The 27,101-nt window shown below is 40.5% G+C and overlaps 1 protein-coding gene across 1 annotated transcript in view; it reads right to left on the bottom strand.

Annotated features, from left to right (window-relative positions):
* Positions 1-26,881, bottom strand: part of LOC117910344 (DNA repair protein RAD50-like) — a 71,052-nt gene extending 44,171 nt beyond the window's left edge. Inside the window, exons 1-5 of the mRNA XM_034824424.1 lie at positions 26,670-26,881; positions 26,504-26,590; positions 26,033-26,200; positions 13,931-14,106; positions 13,378-13,492 (exon numbers count right to left, since the gene is read on the bottom strand). Coding sequence (XP_034680315.1) covers positions 13,378-13,492; positions 13,931-14,106; positions 26,033-26,200; positions 26,504-26,590; positions 26,670-26,792 — 669 coding nt within the window. The 5' untranslated portion in view covers positions 26,793-26,881. The remainder of the gene's footprint in view (positions 1-13,377; positions 13,493-13,930; positions 14,107-26,032; positions 26,201-26,503; positions 26,591-26,669) is intronic.
* Between the last annotated feature and the right edge of the window lie 220 nt (positions 26,882-27,101).

Here is a 27,101-nt window from a genome sequence, read left to right as displayed (position 1 = left end):
CTACATGGCAAGCCTTCAAATTTCTTTGGAAAAAATAATGGTAGTAGAGGAGGAAATTCAAGTTACAAGCCCCAAAGTTATGTTGCAGATATAGAAGTGAAACAGTTGGAAAATACTGCTACTAGAGAAATTTTCAACAAGGAGGAGATCAATAAACTGAAACAATTTATTACACAGCTTGAAAAACGAGAGGGTTCTAGTCATTTTGCCCAAACAGGTAAGTATTCCCAAGCCTTAAGTGCCTCTAGAAATCAGTATACAAGCACTTGGATCATCGATTCAAGGGCTTCAAACCATATGACCAGTTTCTCCAAGTCCTTCTCCACTTATTGTCCTTGTCATGGAAACCAAAAAAAATAAAGATTGCTGATGGAACTTTAGTCAGTATAGTTGGTCGAGGAAATATTTCCGTTTCACCATCCTTAACCTTGAAAAATGTCCTACATGTTCCCAAGTTGTCTGCAAATTTTATTATCAATTCCTCAGATTACCAAAGACCTTAATTGCTTAGTGATATTTACATCATCTAAATGTGTTTTTCAAAACCGTTTTACAGGGAGAGTGATTGGGCATGCTGGTGAGAAAGAAGGGTTGTACTTTCTTGAAGCTAAAAGTGACGAATATGATTCTATCTCTCTATCCTACCTGTCAAAAGAACAAATTACCAATAAGACTCAAGGTTGGTTATCCCATTTCCGTCTTGGTCATCCATCTTTTTCTTTGTTAAAAAGGATGTTCCCAACTATGTTTGGAAAACTAGATATTCAAAGTTTTTTTTTTTTTGATCAGAAACGAAGAAGATTATATTAATAAAAGAACAAATACAGGAGAGAAAAAAGAGACAATAGATAGAGATATTCAAAGTTTTCATTGTGATCTGTGTGAATTCACTAACCACCGTGTGTCAATTCACTAACCACCGTGTGTCATTCCCTTAAAGGAATAATAAATGTTCTATTCCATTTAGCCTAATCCAAACTAATGTTTGGGGGTCTACTCAAATTCAAAGTATTTTTGGGGAAAAATGGTTTGTGTCTTTTATTGATGATTGCATAAAGGTTACATGGATATTTCTTTTTTTGGGGAGGATAAATAAGCAAGCAATAGATTAAAAGGCAAAAAGTCACAAGGCATACAGGGAGTATACACAGCAACCTAACCCAAAAGACACAAAAAACAAACACCCTCACCAGCCCTTAAGTGGACACTAGCCATTCCAAAAAGCCTAAGAGAGACAAAGACTCCCCACCAATGTACACCCGAGCCCAACTCCAAAGATTACAAACAAAAGAATTTTTGAGCTTCTGTATAGCTAAAGACCCTTCCCTAAAAGCTAACATATTCCTCTCTTTCCAAACCATCCAAAAAATATACAACGGGATGGAATTCCAAATCTTTTTCTTTTTTTTCCCCACAAAAGGGTCTTTCCAGCTGAATAACACCTCTTTAACTGTCTCTGGAAACACCCACGGAACCCCAAACAAGGTGAGAATGATCTCCCAGAGGACCCTGACCACTATACAATGTAAAAGAATGTGATTTACAGTTTCTTCTTCACAACCACACAAAAAACAACGGTTAGGGAGCTACCACCCCCGTTTCTGAAGCCTATCCAGAGTGAGAATCTTCCCCCAAGTGGCCTCCCAAGCGAAAAAACCAGCTTTGGTTGGAACCTTATCCACCCAAATGTTCTTCTTCGGGAAAGCGAAGTCATTGGGGGCGACCAGCAGAAAATAAGCGTCCTTAACCCCAAAAATACTAGTTCCCCCACCTTTCCAAAAAACTGAATCCTCCTCTGAAGATACCCTGCAATCCCTCAACAAATTCAGCAACTCCCCTATCAAATCCAACTCCCAATCATTAAAGTCTCTAGAGAATCTGAGGTTCCAATCTCCATGACCAAAACTAGAGTCCCACACTTCATTAACCGTTGCATTCCTCTGGACCGCCAAAGAGAATAACTGGGGAAAGATTTGGGACAGCGTTGCATTGCCACACCAATGATCAGTCCAGAACTTAATTTTAGTCCCTTTACCCACTTTAAACTGGAAGTTATCCCAACACCAGCATGCCTCCTTCAAAATCTCCTTCCAAACCCCCACTCCATACGTCCCACGAACCTCATTAGTCCTCCACCCAAGACCCTCTTGGCCATATTTCACCAACAGCACCTTCTTCCAAAGATTATCCTTTTCAATGGCAAATCTCCAAACCCATTTTCCCAGCAAGGCCTTGTTTAGAAGGATAATCTTCCTTAAGCTTAGACCCCCCTTCTCCTTTTGAGCGCACACCACCTCCCAATTGATTAAGTGGACTCTTCTTTCCAAGCTTCCCCCTCCCCAAAGGAAATCTCTTTGTAATTTTTCCAACCTTTTTGCAACAATCTTGGGCATTCGAAAAAGAGACGATTGGTAAATCGACATCCTGGTCAGCATGCTCTTAATAAGGGTGATTCTCCCGCCTTTGGAGATATATTGTCTTTTCCACAAGGCTAGTCTTCTCCTCATTTTCTCTTCCACCCCATCCCACATAGAAGGCGTCTTGTGACAGGCTCCTAAAGGCAGCCCCAAATAAACAGTGGGCAAAGACCCCACCCTACACCCTAGCTCCACTGCCATTTCCTCAATCTCTTCCACCTCTCCAACCGAAATTAATTCACTTTTGGCCAGATTGATCCTTAACTCGGAAGCAGCCTCAAACCAAGTCAAAATCCAGCTCAAAAAAGTTAGATTCTCTTTCCTTGCTTCACAAAATATGATTGTATCATCAGCAAAGAGGAGGTGGGACACATTTAACTCCATCCTACCTGCCCCCCAAAGCTTACAGCCTGAAATGAACCCCCCATCCACAACCCTTCTTAAAAGTGCACTTAGCACTTCCATTCCCAACACAAAAAGGTAAGGAGAAAGAGGGTCTCCTTGACGCAGCCCCTTGGTGCTTGAGAAGAAGCCTGCAGGCACCCCATTGACTAGAACAGAGAACTTGGCAATTGAGATACAGCTCCAGATCCACTCCATCAACCGAGGCCCAAAGCCCATCTTATGCAAAACCTTCATAAGAAAATTCCAATTTATGTTGTCATAGCCTTTTTCAATGTCCAATTTACAAATCAGCCCTTTCTCTTTTCGTTTTTGCCAAAAGTCAACCACCTCATTAGCTATAAATGAGGCATCCAAAATTTGTCTACCCTTCACAAACGCATTTTGATCCTCAGAAACCACCTTTCCTAAAACCTTCTTCAGCCTATTAGCTAACAACTTGTACAATCCCCCTAAAAGGCTAATGGGCCGGAAATCCCCTAGGTCCTCAGCACCCCCTTTCTTTGGAATAAGGACCAAGAAAGTAGTGTTCAGGCTCTTGGCAAAGGATCTTTAAACATAAAACTCCTTGAACATCTCCAAAATTTCCTTCTTCACAAAATGCCAACACGCTTGCCAAAAGGCCACTGTGAACCCATCCGGGCCAGGAGCTTTGTCACCATTCAGCTCCAACAGGGCAGAATGGATTTCTTCCTCAAAGAAGGGCACTTCCAAAAATTCAGTTTCTTGGGCATTCAGACTCTGAAGATGCAGCCCCTCTATGTCAGCTTTCCAGCCTGGCTCTTCTAAGAGCAGATGCTGAAAAGCATCAACAATCCCTTCCCTCACCTCCTGATCCCCATTCAGCCATATCCCATTTAATCTTAATTTTGTCCAAGGAATTATTTCTTCGGTGGGCATTTGCCATCCTGTGGAAAAAACCTGTGTTCTTATCCCCTTCCTTTAACTACAACTCCCTAGATAATTGTCCCCAATGGATTTCTTCCAGCAAGACCCACTTTTTATAGGTTTCCTTGGCTTCCTTTTTCAGCTCAGTTTCCCCTTCTGAGAGACTCCTCTCGCTTTCCACCCCATCCCAAAATTCAACTTGTTGAAGAGCTGAATTTTTATTGACTTCCAACCTGCCAAACACATCCCTATTCTAGTCTTTGATTCTTTGCTTCAACTCCTTCAGCTTAGTAGCCAACTTGAAACTAGCATTCCCTCTCACCTCAGTCCCTTGCCACCACCCCCGAATGAGGTCCTTAAAGTCATCCACTTTAAGCCACATATTTTCAAACCCCGCAGGGACCCCTCCTCAGCCCACCACCCTTCAACAGAATGGGAAAGTGGTCTGAAGTGGGTTTAGGTAGCCTGCTTTGGACAATCCCACTGAAATAGTCCAGCCAGTTATGAGTCACTAGGAATCTATCCAGTCTAGCCCACGACTGATTATTCCTACCCCCATTCCAAGTAAGCAGACCCCCTTGCATAGTAAGGTCAAGAAGCTCTAATTCGTCAACAATTTGGGCAAACCTTTTCATCACACCAGTTAGCCTTCCCTACCTACTCCTTTCCCTTTGGGAGAGGATGACATTGAAATCACCCCCTAAGCACCAAGGATCATCCCAAATACCTCTAATCGCCCCTAACTCCTCCCATAGCCAACCCCTTTCCTCTTTAGAGAAAGGCCCGTACACTCCTGTGAAAATCGAAACGAACCCATCCTCCACATTCCTGAATCTACAGGAAATTGAAAATTGACTCACCTCCATCTTAAGCACATTCAGTGTCCTTTTATCCCAACAAATCAAAATCCCCCCCGCAGATCCAGAAGCATCCAAGGCACCCCAATCTAGGAACCTTCCAATGCCCAAGCTTCTCACCACCCCCTCCGACATTGCCTGAATTTTTGTCTCCTGAAGACAGAACAAATCCACCCTCTGACTTCTAATCAGGGCTTTAACCACATTCCTTTTGGAGCTGTCATTAACTCCACGAACATTCCAACTCAGAAGCCTTAATTTCATTAGGCTTCCATGATCTAGCACCCTCTTCCTTACAAACCCAATTTTTGCTTATTCCCCCTTTCGTAGTTAATGGAACATTCCAGTCTTTTTAATTCCCTTTCGAATTTAGATCTTTCCAACAGAGTTTTGCTATGAATTCTTTCCCTTCTCTTTCTGATTTTAACCAAAAAAATCCAAAATATCCTTCTCCAAACCCTCTGTCGGAAACCCCAAAAACTTGCTAAACCTAGCTAGATCACTTTCCTCCCAACTAGCCTCCTCCCAACCTCTTACTTCTTGAGGCTTAGTTCGGACTGAACTCAGTTTCACTCTTCTTTCACTATTGCAATCGTTACTTACCTCCATCAACTCCCAACGAATGACAGTCTCACCCTGTATAAACCCCGAGGCATTGATCATGCATAACGGATTTCTCCTTGGACTCTCTCACAAACAGCCCCAGAATAGTCGTAATACTCCCCCTCTGGAGTCCGACTGGAAAAAAAAAAAAAAAAAAAGAGAGAAAGAAGAAAAGGGGCCAGAATCCAAAATTCCTTTGGGGTCAGAGACATTCCCATACCTCAAAGCTTCCTCAAGTAAGGCATGGTCAGTCAACGATCTCACCTTTGACTGGGATTCAGCTTCAATTTGTTTTCGCAAGCCATCCTTCACCCAGAATTTAAAGGGTTCTGAAACTAGGCACCCCAAGGAGCTTGGGCCAGACAAAACTGAGAAAGGGAGCCCACCGACTTAGGCTCTGGCCTCATGCGAAGGCTGGAGCGAGCCTCTACCAATCGGCCCAGACTTCCCAAACAAAGGCTGAGACTCTAGCCCAAACGGCCCAACCTCCTTCGAAGCAGACAAAACTATGCCTAAGCCAACGGGCCCAAAAGATGGAATAAAAGATTCCACTCCTGGGCCCAACTTAGAAGGCCCACCCAATAGCTGCAAACCTCCAAAAGGCCGGCCCGAAGACCTGTCAAGGCTCCGAGAAGGAACCGAAGGCCGCCCCGACCCGCTCGTCTGACCTCGCGTCCCGTCGGCAAACTGAAACAGGGCCTCGAGCCTACAGCCTTTATCCTCCTCCACCACGCGCTTGCCCGCGCGTACAGAGCCCTTGCCCCCAACCTCTTCTCCTGCTCCGACTTCCTTCCCACACAAACCAGCCGGATAAAACCTTATCAACGGCCTAACCTCCCACCACAAAGTTAACACGTAACAAACCTCTTCCTCCCAGATTTTCACCACGTTCGGAAGTTCCTTGCCGTTTAACTTCACCAAAATCCAAGCCCAATGCAATTCTTCCATCTTCTCCGTCTGGGTGTCGACTGCCAAGAAACCCCCCGCATTCCTTCCCTATTCTTCTCAGAATGGCTCGATCCCATAAAGAAACGAGTAAGCCCACAATCCTCACCCAGGCCTCACGTCTCTTCACCCCTTCCACCAAACACCCCGTCTCGGGGCTCCAGCTCTCCAAGCGCAGGAGAAGCCCCCAACCGAGATTCGTCCATGGCTAAGAGCTTCTTAGCTTCTGCCATCAACTCAAACTCCAGCAAAACCTTGCCCCTTTCCAATTTTTCCAACCCTAGATTGCCCTTAATCCCCCAAAATTTGCCATTTGGCACCCCCAGTTTTTCAAATCCTCACCTCTCTGAGCTAAGGTTCCAGAACCCAACGAGGCAATGGCCTAGCTTGTTCAAATTTCTGCTCAGCTCCTCTTTTCTAACCTTCACCCTCACCACTGCTCTATCTTTGTTCCTCGACGTCTGGACCACCTACGCAAAAGATTTTGCGAACTTGGGTTGCAACAGTGTCGCCTCAACCTGCTGGCTTTCCTTCCTTCCGGAGACTACCCCCAAACTTCGCAGTGTCTCCGCCATTGAAGACCAGTCGTCCTTTACCCCTCTGCCTTTGGGGATAAATATTCTGCAGCTTTTTTTCTTCAAATCTACAACCCCCAACCGAAGAAAACACCCCCCCCCCCCCCCCTTATTCTCATCACGCACGAGCGAATATGACCTCCCATTGTCCTTCCAACTTCTTTCCCATTTTCCGGCACTCGTGTCTTCTAAGCAAAAGCGCAGGCAGTCCAGAAAGAACCCTAGGCTCTCCGGTCCTAGCTTGACCCTTGAAGAGATCCCTCCTTTCCTTTCCACAATAGTGGCTTGCACTTTACCTTTCTTCTCCTCTACTTCGACCACGAACGACTTCGACTCCACTCCGAAGCTGCTCCCTCTCAGGGTTTTCTGAGACCCCGATCGGAAATCTTTCTCTTCAACCTCGCTCCCACACAGCCACTCTCCCTCGTCTCCCACCCTCTCACTCTTTCTCTCTCTAACTCTCTTTCTTTCTCTCTGGGTATTTCTTATGAAACGCAAATCTAATGTTAGCACTATTTTTCCTGTTTTTCATAAAATGGTAAAAACCCAATTTGATGTCATAATCCAAACAATGAGATTTGATAATGGAAGAGAGCACTTCAACCAATGTCTATCATCATGTTTTGAAAAAGAAGGAATTGTTCATCAATCTTCTCATACGAATACACCACAACAAAATGGGGTAGCTCAACAGAAAAATAGACATTTGCTAGAGGTAACTAGAGCCTTGATTTTTCAAATGAATGTTCCAAAGGCATATTGGGAGGGGATTGTTTTAACTGTTGCTCATCTTATCAATAGATTGCCTTCTAAGGTGTTTGATTTCAAAGAACCCATAAATCTTCTCACTCAATTATACCCACACTTTGATGGTTTTAGTCAAATAGCCCCAAAAATATTCGGGAATGTGGTGTTTGTTCACATTCAGGCACATCATAGAACTAAATTGGATCCCCAAGCTCTTAAATGTATATTCATTGGTTATTCTCCAACAAAAAAGCGATACTAGTGTTATCATCCTAATTCCCAAAGGTTTTTTTGTTAACTATGGATGTCACCTTTAACAAACAACAACCTTTCTTCTCCCAATCTTATCTTCAAGGGGGGACCTTCATAGAAGATAAGGAATTTTTTCCTGATCTAACCCTTCCACATTCTGAAACCAATTCTGCACTTGAATCTTTACCCCACAATACTCTAGAATTTGTTCCTCCTTAGTCCATAGAGAAGCTTGAGTCAATCATTCAAAGGAAAAAGGGGGAGAATCATTCAACGCCACTTAAGGAGGATGCAGCCAGCTCTAATATCTCTACATGCTCCAACCATTCACCCTGATAAAGGTACTGAAAATCAAACTCTCTTTGCCCCTATTGACATTAGTGACCTTGATTTACCTATTGCCCTTAGAAAAGAAAAAAGACAATGCACCCAACATCCACTAAGCAACTTTGTTTCTTTTGACAACTTGTCATCCTCATATCGAGCATTTGTTTCCAAACTTAGCTCTATAAAAATACCTAAAACTATTCAATAGGCACTTAGGGATGAGAATTGGAAGAAAGCCATGTTGGAAGAAATGAGTGCATTGAAGAAAAATAATACTTGGGAACTTGTTAATCTTCCCAAGGGCAAGAGAAAGGTGGGGTGAAAATGGGTGCGCACTACCAAGCATAGAACAGATGGGACATTAGAGAGATATAAGGCGAGATTGGTAGCCAAGGGTTATACACAGACTCATGGGATAGATTACCAAGAAACTTTTGCTCCAGTGACAAAGATGAATATTGTTCGTATTTTGTTATCTCTAGCTACTAATTTTGATTAGCCCTTGCAGCAATTCAATGTACAGAATGCTTTCTTGCATAGAGATTTAGAGGAAGAGGTCTATATGGAACTACCACCAGAACCTATGGAAAACTCTATGAGAAATAAAGTTTGCAGACTGAACAAAGCTCTTTACGGTCTCAAACAATCGCCTAGGGCTTAGTTTGGGAGAGGCTTGGTTTAGGAGATTTGCTAAAGCAATGAAAAACATGAGTTATAGTCAAAGCCAAGGGGATCACACTCTCTTCATTAAACATTCAGAGAAAGGAAGGATAATAGCTCTCATAGCATATGTTGATGACATCATGGTAACAGGAGATGATTTGGAGGAAATGGAGAAACTAAAGAAGAAACTTGCAAATGAGTTTAAAATTAAGGATCTTGGAAGGTTAAAATATTTCCTAGGAATCAAGATTGCACATTCAAAGGAAGTAATAGTTATTTCACTGCAAAAGTATACACTTAACCTTCTCAAAAAAACAGAAATGTTGAGAGGTAGACCAGCAAACACCTCGATTGAGCCAAATCACAAACTTGATGGAGATAAAGAGCATGTGTCGATAGATCAAGAGAAATATTAGTGACTAGTGGGGAAGTTGATCTACTTATCGCATCCTAGACTAGACATAGCTTATGCAATGAGTGTGGTGAGTCAGTTCATGCATAATCCCAAGGAGATACATATAGAATCAATATTCAGAATTCTTCGTTATTGAAAATCAACACAAGGCAAAAGCATTCAATTTCAAAAGGCAGAAGGAATCGAACTTGAAGCATATACAGATGTCGATTAGGCTTGATCAATTACAGATCGAAGATCAACCTTTGGTTATTACACTTTCTTAGGAGGTAACTTGGTAACTTGGAGGAGTAAAAAGCAATCAGTGGTAGCAAGATCAAGTGCAGAAGCAGAATTTTGATCCATGGCACATGAAATATGTGAACTTCTTTGGATAAAAATCATACTCACCAACCTTAGGGTTAGGTGGGAGGGGCCAATGAGACTTTACTGTGATAACAAGTTAACCATTAGCATAGCTCACAATCCAGTTCAGTATGACCAAATTTCATCAAAGAAAAATTGGATAGTGGGCTAGTTTGCATCCCTTACATTTCCACAAAAAACCAATTGGTTCATATATAGACTAAGAGACTTACAACACATTTATTCTGAAACATCACAACCAAGTTGGGGATGAAGAACATTTATTCACCAGCTTGAGGAGGAGTGTTGGAAAATATGCACAGCTTGTATGAAGACTTTCCAACTAGGAAATATTTTTGAATTTAGTTTTTCCTTATTAGTTTAGTTGACTAATTCTTTTTTGTAAATAGAGATATCCTAGGCTAGAAACAAGCTCCTTCCTTTTTTTCCTTTTTTGATCTCTTACAATTTATATATATTTGGTGTAATTCTATTGAAATGATACAAGAGAGAAATTCTCAAAAATCCCAAAGTCAACAATATGTTTTTAAGCTTCTTGAGTTTCTTATAAATAGGGTCGAATACATGAAAGGAAGAACAATTATTATTATTATTATTCAAAATTATTACACTGCTTTCTCTTTTTCTCAAAAATCTACTATTTTCTCATCAAATTGCTCTTCTTTTCTCATCTATTATCTTTCTCTCTTTTTTTTTTTTTTTAGATAGGTAAATAGGACAATATATTAAAGAGCACTAGCAAAAGGCATAGCCAAGTACACATGGAGTATACAAAAAAGGCCTAAAGCCTAGCAAGAGAAAAAAGGGTAAAGCTAATACAAACCACCTATACAACTACCCAACCTGACCTGCTAGAAAACTGGTTAAACCCTAAGAAGGATAAGAAGCCACCTAAAGCCCTTCTGAAACTGCAAACCACCATCCAAACTGAAGAAGAAGACCATGACCTCAAAGTGAGAGAATTGAACCCCCATTGCTTCCCTTTTTCCCTTCACTGAGGGAGGAGAGCAATTGTAATTCACCAAACATTCAAGCTTTCGGATTTCCCTCTCCAAAATGAAAAGACGAAGATTTCCTACTTCCCCTTGAGACATTAACCCCACATCCTTTTCTTGACTCCATTTTCCTCAAAAAAGCAGTGATCTCCTTTTCAAACCCCACCATTGGAAACCCCAAAAAACTACTGAAGTCAGCAAACTTACTGGGTATAATTGTGGAGCTAAGCTCCTCCCACTCCGACCATCTATGGGCCTCCAATGCTTTTTTGACCTCCGTCTCCAAGCCCTAAAGGACCCTTCTTTTCATTCCCCGTGAGATCCAACAATCATCCATCTTAGGACTTCGCCACCGAAAAAGGAAAAGAAGAAGAAGAACACCCTCCCCCCACAGAATAAACCCTAGGATCCATTCCTTGGAAAATGTTGGCTTCGATGATGAGAGCTTCATCTGCGACCAACTTTGTTCTCACATCAAAAAGAAGACACTTTGAAACGTAAGGATCTAAGTTGAGCATCGCTCTGCAAGAGAGAACAGAGCAAGGTCTCCTACTAGTTTTCTCTAAAAAAGAAGAAATTGTTGGCATGGGATTTGAAAGAGCGAGCCCATTAAAACTCAAATCTTTAGAAGAGCCCAGGGCCAGCCCCACAGTCCCTTGGGCCTTCACTAGGCTACTCATAAAAGGTTCCTCTTCCTATAGAACCAAGCATGGCCCGATAACCACTTGGGCCGACACCCTCAGTATCAACCTCAACAAGCCCACCAACAGAGCCTTCAAGGATAGGTCCAGCTCGCCTGGAGACCAGCCAAAATGTACCTGCACGCAACCAGTACCACAATCTGGTCCTCCCTCTCCTTTTCTAGAACTTCAATGTGCCTTCAATTGACATGTGGCTACCAACCCTTTCAGAAGCCCTAACTCCCACTTTCACTGTCACACGTGAACTTTCCCCACCTTCTACTCCAAACTGCCTCTCTCTGAACTCCACAGAAGACACCACCTCACTCCTCCATGGTGGAAAGTCCCACCATAGCTGAACCACATAGCAAGAGCCCCCCACCACCACCTGCACAAAGCTAGGCACCTTCCACCCTCTAAATTTCACTAGGACTCTTGCCCAATGCAACCTTCACCGCCTTGTTGTGTCCTCATCAACAAATACAAACCCCCACAAGCATCCCCTAACCTTTTAAACAAGTCATTGAAGTCAATTCCCCAAAGATGCAAAGGGAGACCCACAACCTTACCAATACTTCTTGAATGCAAGACTCCTCCATGAAGCATCCAATAGAGGGATTCCACCAATCCAAAAAAGCCTTTTTTCATCAAAGAAGAACGTACCCGAGTGGAGCACTTTCTCAGCTTCCCTGCCAAATTCAAACTCAAAGAGGATAAGGTTTCCCACTAACAAAGCCCAAAGGTTCCCCTTAAGGTGCCATTTGACCAAGGCCCACTTTCTCAAGACTGCCAGGTTCGGAGGCAAAACATCAGGGGCCCCCCAAACTGCCCACAAGACTATGATTCAGAGCTTCTAAATTCTTGTCAACTATCTCCTTCTCAACCTAAATCCACACCTCATTACTCTGCCCTATTCTGACTTGGAAACCACCTCTACAAAGGAACCCTCTTTCCCAACCCTGAGAGAACTGGAACCCTTTACCTGCTCAGAAACTGCACCAGGCCCCTCCACACTTTTGTGAACAGGAAAGAACCCAACACTCCTCAGCCTAGCGGAAAAAATCTTCCAGCCCCCAAGAAAACCTTTTCCTTCTGGGAAAACTAAAGTGAACCTCTTTGCCTACACTGAAGTTGCAGTACAAAGCAAAAACTGTCTAGCTCTGTTGTTCGGCAACACCAGCTTATAACTTCTTCCATCCTCCATCCAATCCAGTCTGAAGGATTTTCCATCCCTAATGGCACAACAAGCCTCCACTCCTTCCAACAACAAAGCCAAGCCCTTGCCTCCAACCTAATCCAAGATGAAAAGTCTTGACCCCTCTCACAGATCTTCCCAACTAACTTTCTTTTGACCTCCTCAATCAAAATCTCAAAAAAATTTGATTCAACACCAAACCAGCATCTCCCTCCGGGAGACACCAGCACCATTAGAGAGAGAAGCTACATTCTGAAGTTACTACCTAATTTTTGTGCTATATTTTTTAAGTTGTCATATCATGATATTCTATGTTTCTGAAGTTAATACCTAGTTCTCATCTAAATTTCCTTGTTCCCATATTTTTCTGTCTCAAAAGAATGCCTCCGCTGTCCTACATCGATCCACCTCCTACAATGACCACAATGCCATGTCCCTCTACTCCCCACGATAGGCCAACACAAAAAAACCAAGTCTCCTTTCACAATGAGTTTCACAATCTCCAAAAGAAGTGGAACATCAACGCCAGCCTCCAATTAATATCAACCACGTGATGATTAAAGAATAGCTGGCAGAGAGAATATTTCTACATTAAAGAAAAAGTGATATACACTCCATGACATTCCCTTACAACAAGAAGCATTTAACCCCTTTTTTTTTATAGATAAATATGAGCTTGTATTAGAAACGCCTAGAAGCGGCGAAAAGTACACACAGTATACAAACAATGCCCAAGAAACTAGGCAAAAAGAAATACCAAAAACCTTTCCCCTAGCTAGACAAACAGCCACTCTATAAAACTAAACAATGCCCAAGCATTTAACCCCTTGCATAGAACTAAATATTATCAATATTATCAGGCTATCAAAGAAAATAAACAAATGAAACTACAATATTCTCAACTGCCATGTAGACTTTTTTGAAGTTTTACTCATCTTATAAACTTAAAATATAAATTAAATTGAGATTATGAGAAATATAATATAGAATAAGATATTTAAGTGTTATTAAAAAAATATATTTTTTGGTCAAAAAAGCATAGAAAAAAACCTTATACGCTGCATCTTTCAGGATTTGAAGATTCTCTAACTTCAGCTTATATGTCTTTATTTCTTGAGCCTGATCTTTGTGAAGCTTTTTAATGACCTCCAACGCCTTAGTGTACCTGGTTTGGAAAAACATGATTATATCTGAACAAAAACCTCAAATTATTAACAGAATTTGTCTTAAAAAATGCTAAACCAGCGCTTTATAACAAAAGTTGCAGCACAAGAACCAAAATCCTATGAAGATTATTCTAGAAGCTTTTTGGGTGCACCATGAAATTTTTGACAAGGCACTCAAAAGATTTCATAAAAAGCCCTTCCATGATATTGTGAAAGAACGACTATATTACTGCATGTTCAAGAAAATATGTATTCATAACAGTGGCAATCATGTTAAGAAGTCAACAGGGCCATGTTACCTAAATCTTAACAACACCAAGTTTATAACTCCATAGAGGGGAAGAAGGCACACTTATGAATGCAATTAAGGGTATACATTATCTGAACCATAAGAATTTGTCTGTTAAAATAAATGCTCAGAAAATATGGAAGCATACCGGGTAGCAGAGAAGATATCATCAAACTTCTTTTTTAATGTTGAAGGATCTTGCAGTGGCCAGTTGGCATCATCTTGGTGCACAAATATAACATTTTCAAGGACAGCCTTTGAAACCCCCATTAAAGCAGGTATTTCTCGATCCATGTCAGCACATCTATAGCTAAGGCAAACTTTCTGCAGCCCAACAACATGAAGTCAAAACCTAGGCATTAGAATTACACAAAACAAGACATTATTACATTAAAAAACCAGTTACAAGATGCAAACCCACTATTATTTTTTGAAATTAAAATATCCAAAGAAAAATGGATCGCCCCCACTTTCAAAATAAATGATAAATATTCAAATAGATCAAATGAGTAAAGCAATAATTGTAAACACTGAGTACATATAGGAACCCCAACTTCCAATCTTAGCTCAGGCTAGCACATTAGTGTCAGGATTTTGCACTCGTGATCATGTGGATCAAGGCTTTATAGACCATGGCTTAGAAAGAAAAGGTTCAATCAGAGATGGAGATTATGGGTTTGGTAGGTTTATCGTCAGTCTATTTAGATTTTTTTAGTATGGAAGTGGCTAAGGTTGGGTGAAGCCACCAAGGAGATTAAGAAAAGATTTTTCACTCTTGCCCTACTTTTCACCATTGTGGATAATGTGTTGAGTAGATTGCAGCTAAGACCAAAAAAATGTGTTATTTTAGAGGGCTTTGTGGTGGGTTGGACAGAATCAAGGTGACTCATTTACAGTTAGTTGGTGATGCCATTTTTTTTTCTCAAGAGCTAAAGCAGAAGACTTGCAATATCTCAAGCTTATTCTCTAAATTTTTTGCCATATTCAAGGCCTTAACATTAATCTTGATAGGAGTATTTTGCTAGGCATCAATTTTACTCATGGCCTTTTATAAGTGAATTAGCCTTCTTAAAGTGCAAAGTCTCACAATGACCCATTTTGCACTTGGGTCTCCTCAAGGGGGTTGACACAAAGCCTAAACCTTATCGATCTTTTGGTGGTAGAATTAGTCTAATGCAATCTATATTCTGTCTCACATTCCAAGTTATTTTTTGACAACATTCAAGATTCCAATCATGGCTTCTAGGATTAGGAATGCTGAAGGATTTTAAAAGGAAAAGAAACCACCTAATATGTTGGAACCAAGCATGCAAGACTAGATAAATTAGAAATAAACAAAAGAAAAAGTCAGTGGACTTGAATTAAATCATGACTATATAAGCTATTCTGATATTAAGATCCAATATAGATGAAATGTGGTATCAAACCTTTTCTTTCCTTGGACCACGTAAGAATTCATCATCAAATTGACTCTTCTTGTTCCTAGATGCTCCATCAGAATCTATTGCTATTCCTTTCCTCTACTAAGAAGGTTCATTCCTCATAACAAGAGCAATCTCTCTTTTTTTTTAATTCATTGTCTTTTTCATCTAGGTCTAGGGAGGAATTCCTTATGGAATAGAGCCCAACTATAGGAGTGGTTATGAAAATTCCCAAGAAAAAGTAGTGCTTTGTGGCATAGGGTTATTTTAAATATGCATGAGTCACCCCCTAATAGATGGATGCCATCATGGTTGTCAAGAGGTCACATTGATGCCCTTGGAAGGTTATTACACTTGTTTTACCTGATTTTACTCATTTTGTTCATTTCTTTTTTGGGGATGGCTCAAAAATCCATTTTTTGGAAGATACAATATAGGATGAGCAACCTCTCCATTTTCAATTTCCAAATATCTTTAGGGTCATAAGAACTAAAGATTCTTGTTTTCCTTTCTTCCTATCTTAGGCCTTTTCTCTTACTTCATGGAATTTCAATCTCCACAACAACTTTTCTAATCAAGAATTCTAGAAACTAGCATGTTTCATATCCTCACTACTCCATGTCTATTTTTCACCCACTTTCCAAATGCAAGAGTTTGGTCTTTGATCTCCTGAGCATTTTCTCAGTCAGTTCCTTTTTTGGAGTCTTGCCTACTTCTCTTAATTTAATTCCTTCCTTTCTAGCCAATTTCATTTGAGATTCAAAAGCCTCTCCATATATTAAGGCCTTCGAATAACTTGTGGCTAATAATAAAGTTAATACCAGCGACATACTTCAAAAGAGGAGGCCTTTCAAATTCCTTTATCCTAGTTGTTATGTGTTTGACTAATGGAGAACAATTCACCACTTTTTTTCACTATCTACTAGCTTTAGTACTCTAGCATAAGTTGTTTAGATTTGCTCAAATTGATTGGTTCACCCCCAAGAAATGTAATAGAGATGATAGTTATGATAGTTATTTCCTTTAATGGTAATTGAGTTCATTTAAAAGGTCGGATTTTATGGCATATAACTAGCTATTATTTGGACTATCGGCAAGAGAGGAATGCTAAGATTTTTTAGGATAAATAAAGATTTATAGAGGACACATAAAGCTATTGTGGCATATAACTTAGGATTTTTTTTCTTTGATAGGTCTTTTTTTTTCCCTTTTTTTAAGATTGAGTCAAACCTGGAACCTCACCTATCCCTCATCCTTACACATTGCTACCTAAGCTAAGTGTCAAGGCTTTAGTATAATACTTAGGGCACGAACTAGTATTTATTTCTATTTGTTTTACAACTTAGTCTTGAACTTTCTTATGTAGATTTCTTATATGCTGCAAGATGTTGTATGAATCTTACATTCCGTATTACATGCTTTGTGTAGTTAAATTATGTCATGGCAGGGTTATGGTTCTAAGGACTATATCAAGTGCAGTACAAGGAATATGGTGATGTGAAGGAACTCTTGGACGGAGAAGTTTGATTTTTAGCTATGGTGCTGTCAGCAGTCACTAATACTTCTTTTTCGCATTTTTGCATACACACACACACACAAGCTATTCTTAGGTAGTTTTGGAAATTTATGTTACATGGACCTGTATATTTTGTCTTCTATACAGGGAATTGTAAGGAAAAACTATATATAGGAGACCCATACAATAAAGCTGCTACTGAAAATCATCAACCCTCTTTTATTCATGTGGAGGTTTGTGCTCAAATAAACCATTTAAGTGTAGTCATCGCATTTTTAGAAATTAAGAGTATAGCATCAGAAAATTCCATCCATCCAACTAAATGTTCAGTAACAAACATTAAAAGTTAGTGAACCAAAGGGTACAATGTTGCTTCGAAAACAGAAGGACAGGAAGCATTACTGTCGTAAGCACTAAGCAGTAGAGGAGGTCATTGTAATTTATCCTAAATAAATGAATCATTTGTCACCATATTTAAAAGTTATCGACTCCAACCAATCTCCAAATTGATTGTTTGCGGAGTAGGATTATTGGTGGAGGTAAGCTATTAAAGGAAAGTTTGAGGTAGTGGCAGAGGGGGTGTTGTTACAGGGTGGATGGTGTTCTAGGAAGAGGAGGAAGGAGTATGGTGTTGGGTTTTAGAAAGCTATTCAAAGAGATTCTGATGACACAATTGAGGCCTAACTCAAGTGGCAAGAGGTTGTTGTAGAGATAGAGCAGGTTTCAAGTTTGATTCCCTCTAGCCCATAAGAGAGAGAGAGAGAGAGAGAGAGAGAGAGAGAGAGAGAAAGAGAACACACACATTACCTATAGGAAAAAAACAGTTTGGGACATTTTTGATTCAGAACAAGAGCTCTAGTTGGCAATGGTCTTAGGCTATTATCACCTAAGGTTGGGATTCTACGTTGAAGAATGCTTCCATATTTTGTTTAGCATATTGCTTCACAATAGAACATTTGGCTAGCTAACTTACAGATTAAGGAGACAAGCAAGGTCATTAGAACCCTTGTTCTCTAAGGAGTTCTCATGATTGGGACTTGGAGATAGTCAAGTTGTTTCTGTAGAGCATTCAGCGAGAAACTGTTTGAGGGAGTTACAAGGATAGACTGAAACTAAGATGTGCCAAGAACAGGAATTTTTTTGTTAAATCCTTTTCTTTGGTTGTGTCTCATTTGTTTCCTGTGAAGGTGTCAGGTGAAAGCCCCCTTAAATGTCAGTTTGTTTGTTCAAAGCAGTGGGGAAAGAAGATTCTAACAACCAACCAATTTATGAAGGGTTGATTTATAGTTAACAGATTTTGTCTATGCAAACCCAATGAGGAGCTGGCAAATCATATCCTCATCCATTATGAAAAAACTATCTTTTGTTCTCTTTATTTGGGTTTTCTTTGGAGCTCCCATGGTTCAATAAAGCATTCTTGTTAGTAGTTACATTAGCAAGAAAGTTTTGCAAGCAAGAAGCGGTAGGTTTAGAGGATGGCCCCTTTATGCTTGTTTTGGTATATAGGGAAAGAAAAGAGCAACAAGATTTTCGTAGATCTGGAGCTTTCTGATCAGGCCAAGACTTTACTCATATCGTTGTTCAAGTGATCTAGGGATCACCTAAGGGTTGATAATATTTCTCCAATAAGAGTTCATTGATTGTATTGGGAAATTTTAGGTCATGTTACAGCCTTCAAACTAACTTTTTCTCTTTGCTCGAGTGGTCTAGGGATCTCCTAAGGGTTAATAACGCTTCTTTGTTACGCTTTTATTGATGTATTGCTATAGAGGAGTGGAAAGGGAGAGAATGGTAAGGTCGGTGAAGGTTTTCGTGGAGAGGAAGACCTTCTCGGTTAGGTTGGAAGGCGAGCACGGAGGAACTTGGTGCTCGATCACAGAGCACAGTAGAAGCTCTGCTTTCGTCTTAGGTTTTGAAAAGGAAGCATCGGGTGGATGATCGAACATTTGACGAAAGCCATAGAAATGAAGAGTCACCTAGGTTTCAACAAAAAGTTCAAGGGAAAATGTTGTGCCCACTTGATGGAAGTTGGCTTCAACGACCATGGAAGGTTCATAAGATCTCGGAGTTTGCTACCAAAAGAAAATATTCTTATTTGATTATTCCAGAGGGCGAGGAGGGCAAGGATGGGAGAATATTAAAAGAGCGTTGTCTTCAATGTTGGTGGACTCGTCGAATGCAGTTGAAAAAGGAAGGTAATACAGAGGGGACAGTTTCTCACAAAATCACATGGGTTCCCTACATCGGTCTTTCGCGAAAGGGTCAGTGGCGAAGGACCAAGAGGAGGCGGCCTTGTTCCTGTTGGGAGGTGGGCGCGCGCAATGGTGTGTGAATGCATTGAGGATAGTGTTAACTGGGTTGAGGTGGTGGCGAGAAATTAAGGAAGGCGTGGTCACGATTGTACCATTCTCAAGCGGAAAGGATTTTTTTCGTCACATAGAGAAGAAGAAAATAAAAGGATTCAGTACAGATGAGAAGATGGTTATCGAAGGAAAATGCGAAAATAGAGGGGAAGTTCAGAGGAGGTTGGATCGAATTACAGGGGTTGCCATTTCATCTCTGGTCTGAGGTACATCTGAAGAAAATAGTGGAGCAATGGGGGACGGTGACTGAAATTGATTGGCGAATGTTAAAATTGTTCGATCTTAGCAAGGCGAGGGTAAGAATCGCAATGAAAGATAGGTCAGTCCTCCCAGCTTTACTCGAGGTGACAGATGGGGATTGGGTGTTTACAGTTGCCGTCGTAGTGGTCAGAGAAGAAGACGTTCGGAGAGGTAGGATAAAGGGCGACTGACTCGGGAGGCCTTTGCATTTAACACGGGGAAAGTGGAGGAAGGCGGGTGGAGAAAATTAGATCAACGGCTGGGGGAAGATGTCGTGTCGGGGAGGATAATAGAACCAGGAAGGGGGGACAAAGGGGTATGGCTGTGGTTCTTGCAGAGGGGACACGTAGCAAGGGAGAGCAAATACAGGTGTTGCCCAATTCGAATTCAAATAAAACGGACGATGGGCCCATTGAGAAGAAGGAAGCGGGAGGAGAAAGGGTCGGAGGAGACGAGGCCTCCGCTGTTGAGGGCTGGCAGGCCTAGGAAAATCTGGAGGTAACCCCGTCTTCAACTTTTCAGTCTCCCTCGTCTTATTTTCCCCCTTCTTGTGGTTTCACTTCTTCCTTCTTGAGTCTTGTTGCCCCCATTCTTCCCAGTTCAGACATTCAGTCTCTGAATCCTTTGGAAAACCGTGAGAACTCCGAATTTATTTTCAAAAAAGATGACGATGGTACTATGGGTCAAATTTGTGCTAGCTTCCCTAACCTCGTTTTGAAGGTGAACCAGACTGCTTATCCTAACCAGCTGACCGAGAGTGTTAACCCATTGATGCCTAAAACAATTCCACCTTCCAACCAGGCTACAGTTAGTCAGGGTGTTTCTGCGGGCTCCCCATCAGGTGAGTTCCAAATATAAGGAATATCCCCCAGGAAAATGGCAAAAGTGCGCGATGTCTTAAAGTCTCTGGATATAAAAGTATACTCCAGGAGGAAAAGCAGATGTTCCAAAGGTTTGTGAGAAGAGTTGGAACTGGTTTGGAGGATTAGGGTCCATGTGTTTAATCCATGAAGATAATCAGTTGGAATACCAGGGGGTTGGGTTCAAGGAAAAAGAAAAGGGTGGCTAAAGACTTTCTGAGATCTGAAAAACCAGATGTAGTGATGATTCAGGAAACAAAAAAGGCAAAGTATGACAAAAGGTTTGTGGGTAGTGTGTGGACAGCCAGAAATAAGGAATGGGCAGCCCTTCCGGCGTGCGGGGCTTCAAGTGGGATTTTGGTCATTTGGGACTCTAAAAAATTGCACAGTGAGGAGGTGGTATTAGGTTCCTTTTCGGTCTCAGTCAAGTTCGCAGTGGATGGAAGCGAACAGTTTTGGTTATCAGCAGTCTATGGCCCAAATAGCATAGCACTTAGCAAAGATTTTTAGGTCTAGCTTTCAGACATTTTTGGACTCTCTTCCCCATGTTGGTGTGTGGGTGGAGATTTCAACGTCATAAGGAGAAGTTCAGAAAAATTGGGAGGTGCTAGTTTGACCCCAAGCATGAAGGACTTGGACGACTTTATAAGAGAAAACGAATTGATAGATCCACCTTTAAGAAGAGCACCATTCACTTGGTCAAACATGCAAGAGCATCCCGTATGCAAGAGATTAGACCGTTTTCTCTACTCAAATGAGTGGGAACAATTATTCCCTCAAAGTCTTCAAGAAGTTCTTCCTAGATGGACATCGGATCATTGGCTGATTGTCTTGGAAACCAATCCGTTCAAGTGGGGCCCAACACCGTTTAGGTTTGAGAATATGTGGTTGCAACATCCTAGTTTTAAGGAGAGCTTTGGAAGTTGGTGGAGGGAGTTTCAAGGAGATGGGTGGGAAGGTCACAAGTTCATGAGGAAATTACAATTCCTTAGGGCCAAATTGAAAGAGTGGAATAAGACTCTTTTGGAGACCTAATTGAAAGGAAAAAAAGCATTTTGTTAGATTTAGCTAACTTTGACTCCATGGAGCAAGAAGGGGGTCTCTCCCCTGAACTTTTAATCCATAGAGCCTTAAGGAAAGGAGAGTTAGAGGAGTTGATCTTGAGGGAAGAAATCATTGGAGACAAAAAGTTAGGGTGAAATGGGTTAAGGAAGGGGATTGTAATTCAAAAATTTTCCATAAAGTGGCTAATGGTAGGAGAAATAGGAAATTTATCAAGGTGTTGGAGAATGAAAGAGGCCTAGTGTGGGATAATTCAAGAGCATCAAAGAGGAGATCTTAAGGTATTTTGAAAAGCTTATGCTAGTCCTTCTGGAGAGTCTTGGAGAGTTGAAGGCTTAGATTGGTCCCTATATCTGGAGAGAGTGCATCTAGGTTGGAATCCCCTTTTACTAAGAAGAGATTTCTAAGGCCATTTTTCAAATGGATAGGGATAAAGCACCAATTTCAATGGGCCTGATGGCTTTACCATTACAGTGTTTCAAGATTGTTGGGATGTGATTAAGGAGGATTTAGTGAAAGTGTTCGATGAGTTTCACAAGAGCGGGATTATTAATCAAAGCACTAATGCGTCCTTCATAGTTCTGTTACCCAAAAAAAGCATGGCAAAGAAGATATCAGACTATAGACCTATTAGCTTGATCACTAGTCTTTACAAGATTATAGCCGAAGTGTTAGCAGGGCGTCTAAGAGGGATACTTCATGAAACTATCCATTCCACTCAAGGAGCTTTTGTTCAAGGGAGACAAATTTTGGACGCAGTTCTCATAGCCAATGAGATAGTGAATGAGAAAAAACAATCAGGGGAGGAAGGAGTTGTCTTCAAAATTGACTTTGAAAAGGCTTATGACCATGTGAGTTGGGATTTTTTGGATCATGTGATGGAGAAGAAGGGGTTCAATCCTAGATGGAGGAAATGGATGAGAGGTTATTTGTCCTCGGTGTCTTTTGCAGTCCTAGTGAATGGAAACGCTAAAGGGTGGGTTAAGGCATCTAGAGGTTTAAGACAAGGAGACCCTTTATCCCCCTTTTTGTTCACCATAGTAGCAGATGTATTAAGTAGGATGTTATTGAGAGCAGAGGAAAGAAATGCCTTAGAGGGTTTCAGGGTGGGTAGGAACAGAACAAGGGTGTCCCATTTACAATTTGCAAATGACACCATTTTCTTCTCTAGCACTCGAGAAGAGGACTTGCTAACTCTCAAGAGTGTTTTGCTAGTATTTGGGCACATTTCTGGGTTGAAGGTTAACCTTGACAAAAGTAATATTTATGGCATTAACCTTGGTCAGAATCATCTTCATAGGTTGGCCGAGTTGCTTGATTGCAAGGCTTCTGGGTGGCCCATACTCTACCTGGGTCTTCCCTCTGGGTGGGAACCCCAAGTCTGGTGGCTTCTGGGATCCTGTGATTGAGAGGATCTCGAGTAGATTAGATGGGTGGCAAAAGGCATATTTATCTTTTGGAGGCAGGATAACTCTCAATCAATCTTGTCTTACTCATATGCCTTGTTACTTCCTTTCCTTGTTTAAGATTCTCGCCTCCGTGGCAGCAAGAATTGAGAGGTTGCAAAGAGATTTTTTATGGTCTGGGGTTGGGGAAGGCAAAAGAGATCATCTAGTTAGCTGGGATGTAGTGTGTAATCCGAAGACGAAAGGGGGATTGGGTTTCAGAAGGATTTCCTTATGGAATTCCGCTCTCTTAGGGAAATGGTTGTGGAGGTATCCTAGGAAGAGTTCAGCGCTGTGGCATCAGGTCATTTTAAGCATTTATGGATCACACTCTAATTGTTGGGATGTCAATATTGTTGTTAGATGGTCACATCGTTGTCCTTGGAAGGCTATTGTACATGTCTCCGAAGATTTTTCCAAGTTTACTCAGTTCATGGTAGAAGATGGGGAAAGAATTCGGTTCTGGGAAGACTTGTGGTGGGGGGATCAACCTCTAGGGGTCTGTTATCCAAGACTACTTAGAGTAGTCACGGATAAAAACATTCCTATTTCTTCAATTCTTGGATCCACTCACCCCTTCTCTTGGAACTTTAACTTCCGCCGTAACCTTTCCGATTCTAAGATAAAAGATTTAGAAAGTCTCATGCGGTCTCTTGATCGTCTACATTTATCACCTTCGGTTCCAGATATGAGATTTTGGTCTTTATCTCCTTCAGGACTTTTCACAGTCAAATCTTTCTTTCTTGCCTTATCCCAATTTTCTGGTTTGCCTTCAGTTTTCCCTACCAAGTTAGTCTGAAATTCTCAAGTCCCTTTCAAAATCAAGTCCTTTGTTTGGTTAGTGGCTCACAAAAAGGTAAATACTAACGACATGCTACAGTTGAGAAGACCCTACAAAACACTTAGTCCCGACATTTGCATGATGTGCATGAAGCATGGAGAAACAGTAGATCATCTTTTTCTTCATTCCTCTTTGACGATGGGGTTGTGGCACAAATTATTTCAGTTAACAAAGACAGATTGGGTCCCTCCTAGGAGCATCTTTGACATGCTATCTACCAATTTTAATGGTTTTGGATCTTCTAAGAGAGGGATTGTTTTATGGCAAGCTGCGTGCATCGCTTTAATATGGGTGGTGTGGCGGGAAAGAAATGTAAGAATTTTTTAGGATAAAGCAAGGAATTCAAAGAACCTTTGGGACATGATTCATTTCCTTGCTTCTCTTTGGGCTTTTTGTTCCAAGGTTTTTAAGGGGATTCCCCTTAATGTAATACATCTTGATTGGTTAACAGTGTGTAACTCCAATGGGTTGGCCTAACATAGAGCAGTTGTTTGTTTCTACTTTGTATTTTCTCGTATTTGTTCCCTTGTAGTTTTGTTTTTCTTTGGTGGGAGGATTCCTCATCCTTCTCTTGTACTTCCTTTTTATCAATCTATTCCTTTGTCGTTTCCTATCAAAAAAAAAAAATAACGCTTCTTTGTTAGAATTTGTTGATCACATTCGGAGAATTCAGTCCATGATAAGGCCTTCAAATTCTCTTTTTCTTTTTTTCAAGTGCTCTCTGCATACTTCATTTGCCAGTAATAAAAATTCCCAGACCCTCAAACCATAGACATCTTCAACCATGAGAAAAGTCACTTGTGCCTCTTAAACATTGGCAATATAGCTTAAAACTCCATGCACACAACCTCAAATGAACTTCTTTCCCATCCCACTCTACTTCCATCTTCCAAAGCAGTTACATATACAAATTAAATCCCTTTCCACCAATTTCAATTCTCGACCACCCATAAACCTAGATTTTTCAATTAATTTTGTATTAATCCCTCAGGGAAAAATAAAAATAAAAATAAAAAATATTTTCATTTTGGTTTCTATGGTTACCAAAAAGGGCAACAATAAAGCTGCACCTAAAACATTTTTATATATAAAGATAGCTAATACCATTAAATTAGAACCAAAAAAAAATATAAACAGAACCCAAACAATTTCTTGGGTCCCAAATTTTAGGTTCCACAAGAAGGAAATTGGTTTATGTTGCTATCATATATACATTAGAATTTAACAATGGAGACACAATACGAATGATAAGAAAACGAGTTCAAGACTCCATGGAAAGATATAGAAATTAATGGGTGCTTACCATGGCTTAAAAAATCTGAGCTCTAACAAAGAGACATCTACTAGTTCAAGACTCCATAGAGAGAAATATTGAAATTAATGAGTGCTTATCATGATTTAAAAAATCTGAGCTCCAACAAAGAGATACCCCTCTCAAATACACCAACAGAGTAGTACTTCCTACAAGGCTTTTGACAGATGCCATACTGCCCACAATTTGGTCATATTGTGCTAGCAATTTTATAGCAACAGAACAGAGGGATTTTCTTTTTCTCATGCTTCTGGGATGGGAGCTAAATATGGTAACTTTTGTTCATAGGAAAAGAGTGCAAGGCACCTCCTCAAGCAGAAATAAATAAATAAATGAAAAAAGATCAAGGAACCAAACAAAACAAAAAGAGAAGGTCCGCTGGCCCCAAAATGGCGAGCTGTTTTAATATCACACTCTAATGATTACTTTACAGCATACTTTTAGGCAGACTCAAATTTAAAGAACAAAGACAACCAAAATCTGGTAATTTCTTCCCCAAGTTGAGGAAACCAAAGCCCTCTCCCTCAAAGACATTAGCATTCTTCACTTTGAACTTTCACAACCCTGAGAGACTAGCAAAGAAACCAGGTTGCTTAGCACCACTCAGTAGGGCTATATGCTCTCTAATAGACCAACCCTGCAAGAGATTGCCCAGGGATGCAGGAAAAAGCAACAGACCGAGAATCACAATTATTTTTTTATTTTATTTTTATTTTTTTGATAGGAGAGAATCACAATTAATTATTGAACCAACTTCCTAAAGCAAACTGATAATAAGTGAAAAATTAATCCACCAAGAAATACTGCTGGTTAATTACTAGCAACCCTCTATGTTTTAAACAACTCTATGCAGCATATTGTGAAGAAAATAACTTAAAGAAGAGAAATGAGTATCATCAATGGACATGGTTGTACATTCTTTCCTAATTCTATTTCACTCCACCGTAAAGCATACAGAATTCACAGCAAAACAAATTAATCCATATATTTCCATTATAGTTGAGCAAAATCTAAAACTGATCCTATTCACAAACTAATCAATATTAGTTCCAAACTTTTTATGAAACCCAAAAGCACTACTTTCCAGTAAAGCCTATTAAGCCCAAAACAAGACAAGCAGGCCTAAACCTTGGCTTTTCTACAATAATAATTGAACTTCCAAGCAGAAACCCAGCAAAGCCAAGACCCACCTCTCCGGTGTGAGGATTAATTGTCTGAAGGACACTCTCAATTGCCTTGTACTCCATCTTAGAAGCTTTTTGCGTCAGCTGAAACGACCTTATGCACACCACATCCTTACCAGCAGCTGTCTTGAATCTAAGCTTTATCTGTCCCTTCGTTTCCGTCTCCCCTGCAACCTACAACGATGTTGAATTTTCCTTAAAATAATATTAAGAGAAATTAACATATTCAATAAAACTATACTGCTTTTAGAAACAAAGAATCTAAAACTTTGAATCTTGAATTTTCCATGGAAGAAATAATAAACTAAGACAACAATTTCTCCAATTTAAATTGAAAATTTTCATTTCTAGGAAACAATAAAGACAACCAAAAAAGAAGAAGAATGTTTCCGGGGCCATGAACCAAAAAGAGGTTGAAGGAAAAAAAAACCCGATAAAGAGAGAGAAAAATAGAAACCCTCGAGTGGAGAAAGAGACCTTGGGATCATGGATGAAACTGTGACCAGACCTTGCGTTAGGAGGCAACTCTCCGGTACATGAAAGCTTCAAACACTCGATAATGGTCTGCAAATATAGAACAACGATTTTAAGAGAGCGAGAGAGAGACAGGGGAATAATGAGTAGTTGAGTATATGAATATTACGGTTTTGCCAGCGCCATTAGGACCAACAATGAGAGTTAAGGGCTTGAAGAAGGCGATGACGTGTTTGTTTTCCGGATCAAAACTCCGGATGCCCTTTATTAGCATCTTGTCTACTGTACTCATCTTTGATGCTTCCAACCATCCAACCTCCCCACTCACTGCTTTCTGCCTCTGTAAGCTCTGTAGTTGAAAGGGCGGGCACTTTCAGGCTGCGTTTCTGGCGTAAGATTGTAGCCATTTTCGTTGGGGTTTAAATGCAATTTGAGTGTCCTTTTCTTTTTTTTTTCTTTTTTCTTTTTTCACTCGTTCCTTTTTTTCCCCCCAAATCTCGTGAAATATCGGTTGTTAAATTCTACAAAAGTATTAAAAATTAATGGATGAAAATCTAAAAAGGAAAAAAAAAAGTAGTAAAATAGATATAAGTCAAAACAC

Source organism: Vitis riparia, unplaced genomic scaffold (assembly GCF_004353265.1).
Source record: "Vitis riparia cultivar Riparia Gloire de Montpellier isolate 1030 unplaced genomic scaffold, EGFV_Vit.rip_1.0 scaffold717_pilon_pilon, whole genome shotgun sequence".
NCBI lineage: Eukaryota > Viridiplantae > Streptophyta > Magnoliopsida > Vitales > Vitaceae > Vitis > Vitis riparia.
This window is presented reverse-complemented; position numbering and strand designations above follow the sequence as displayed.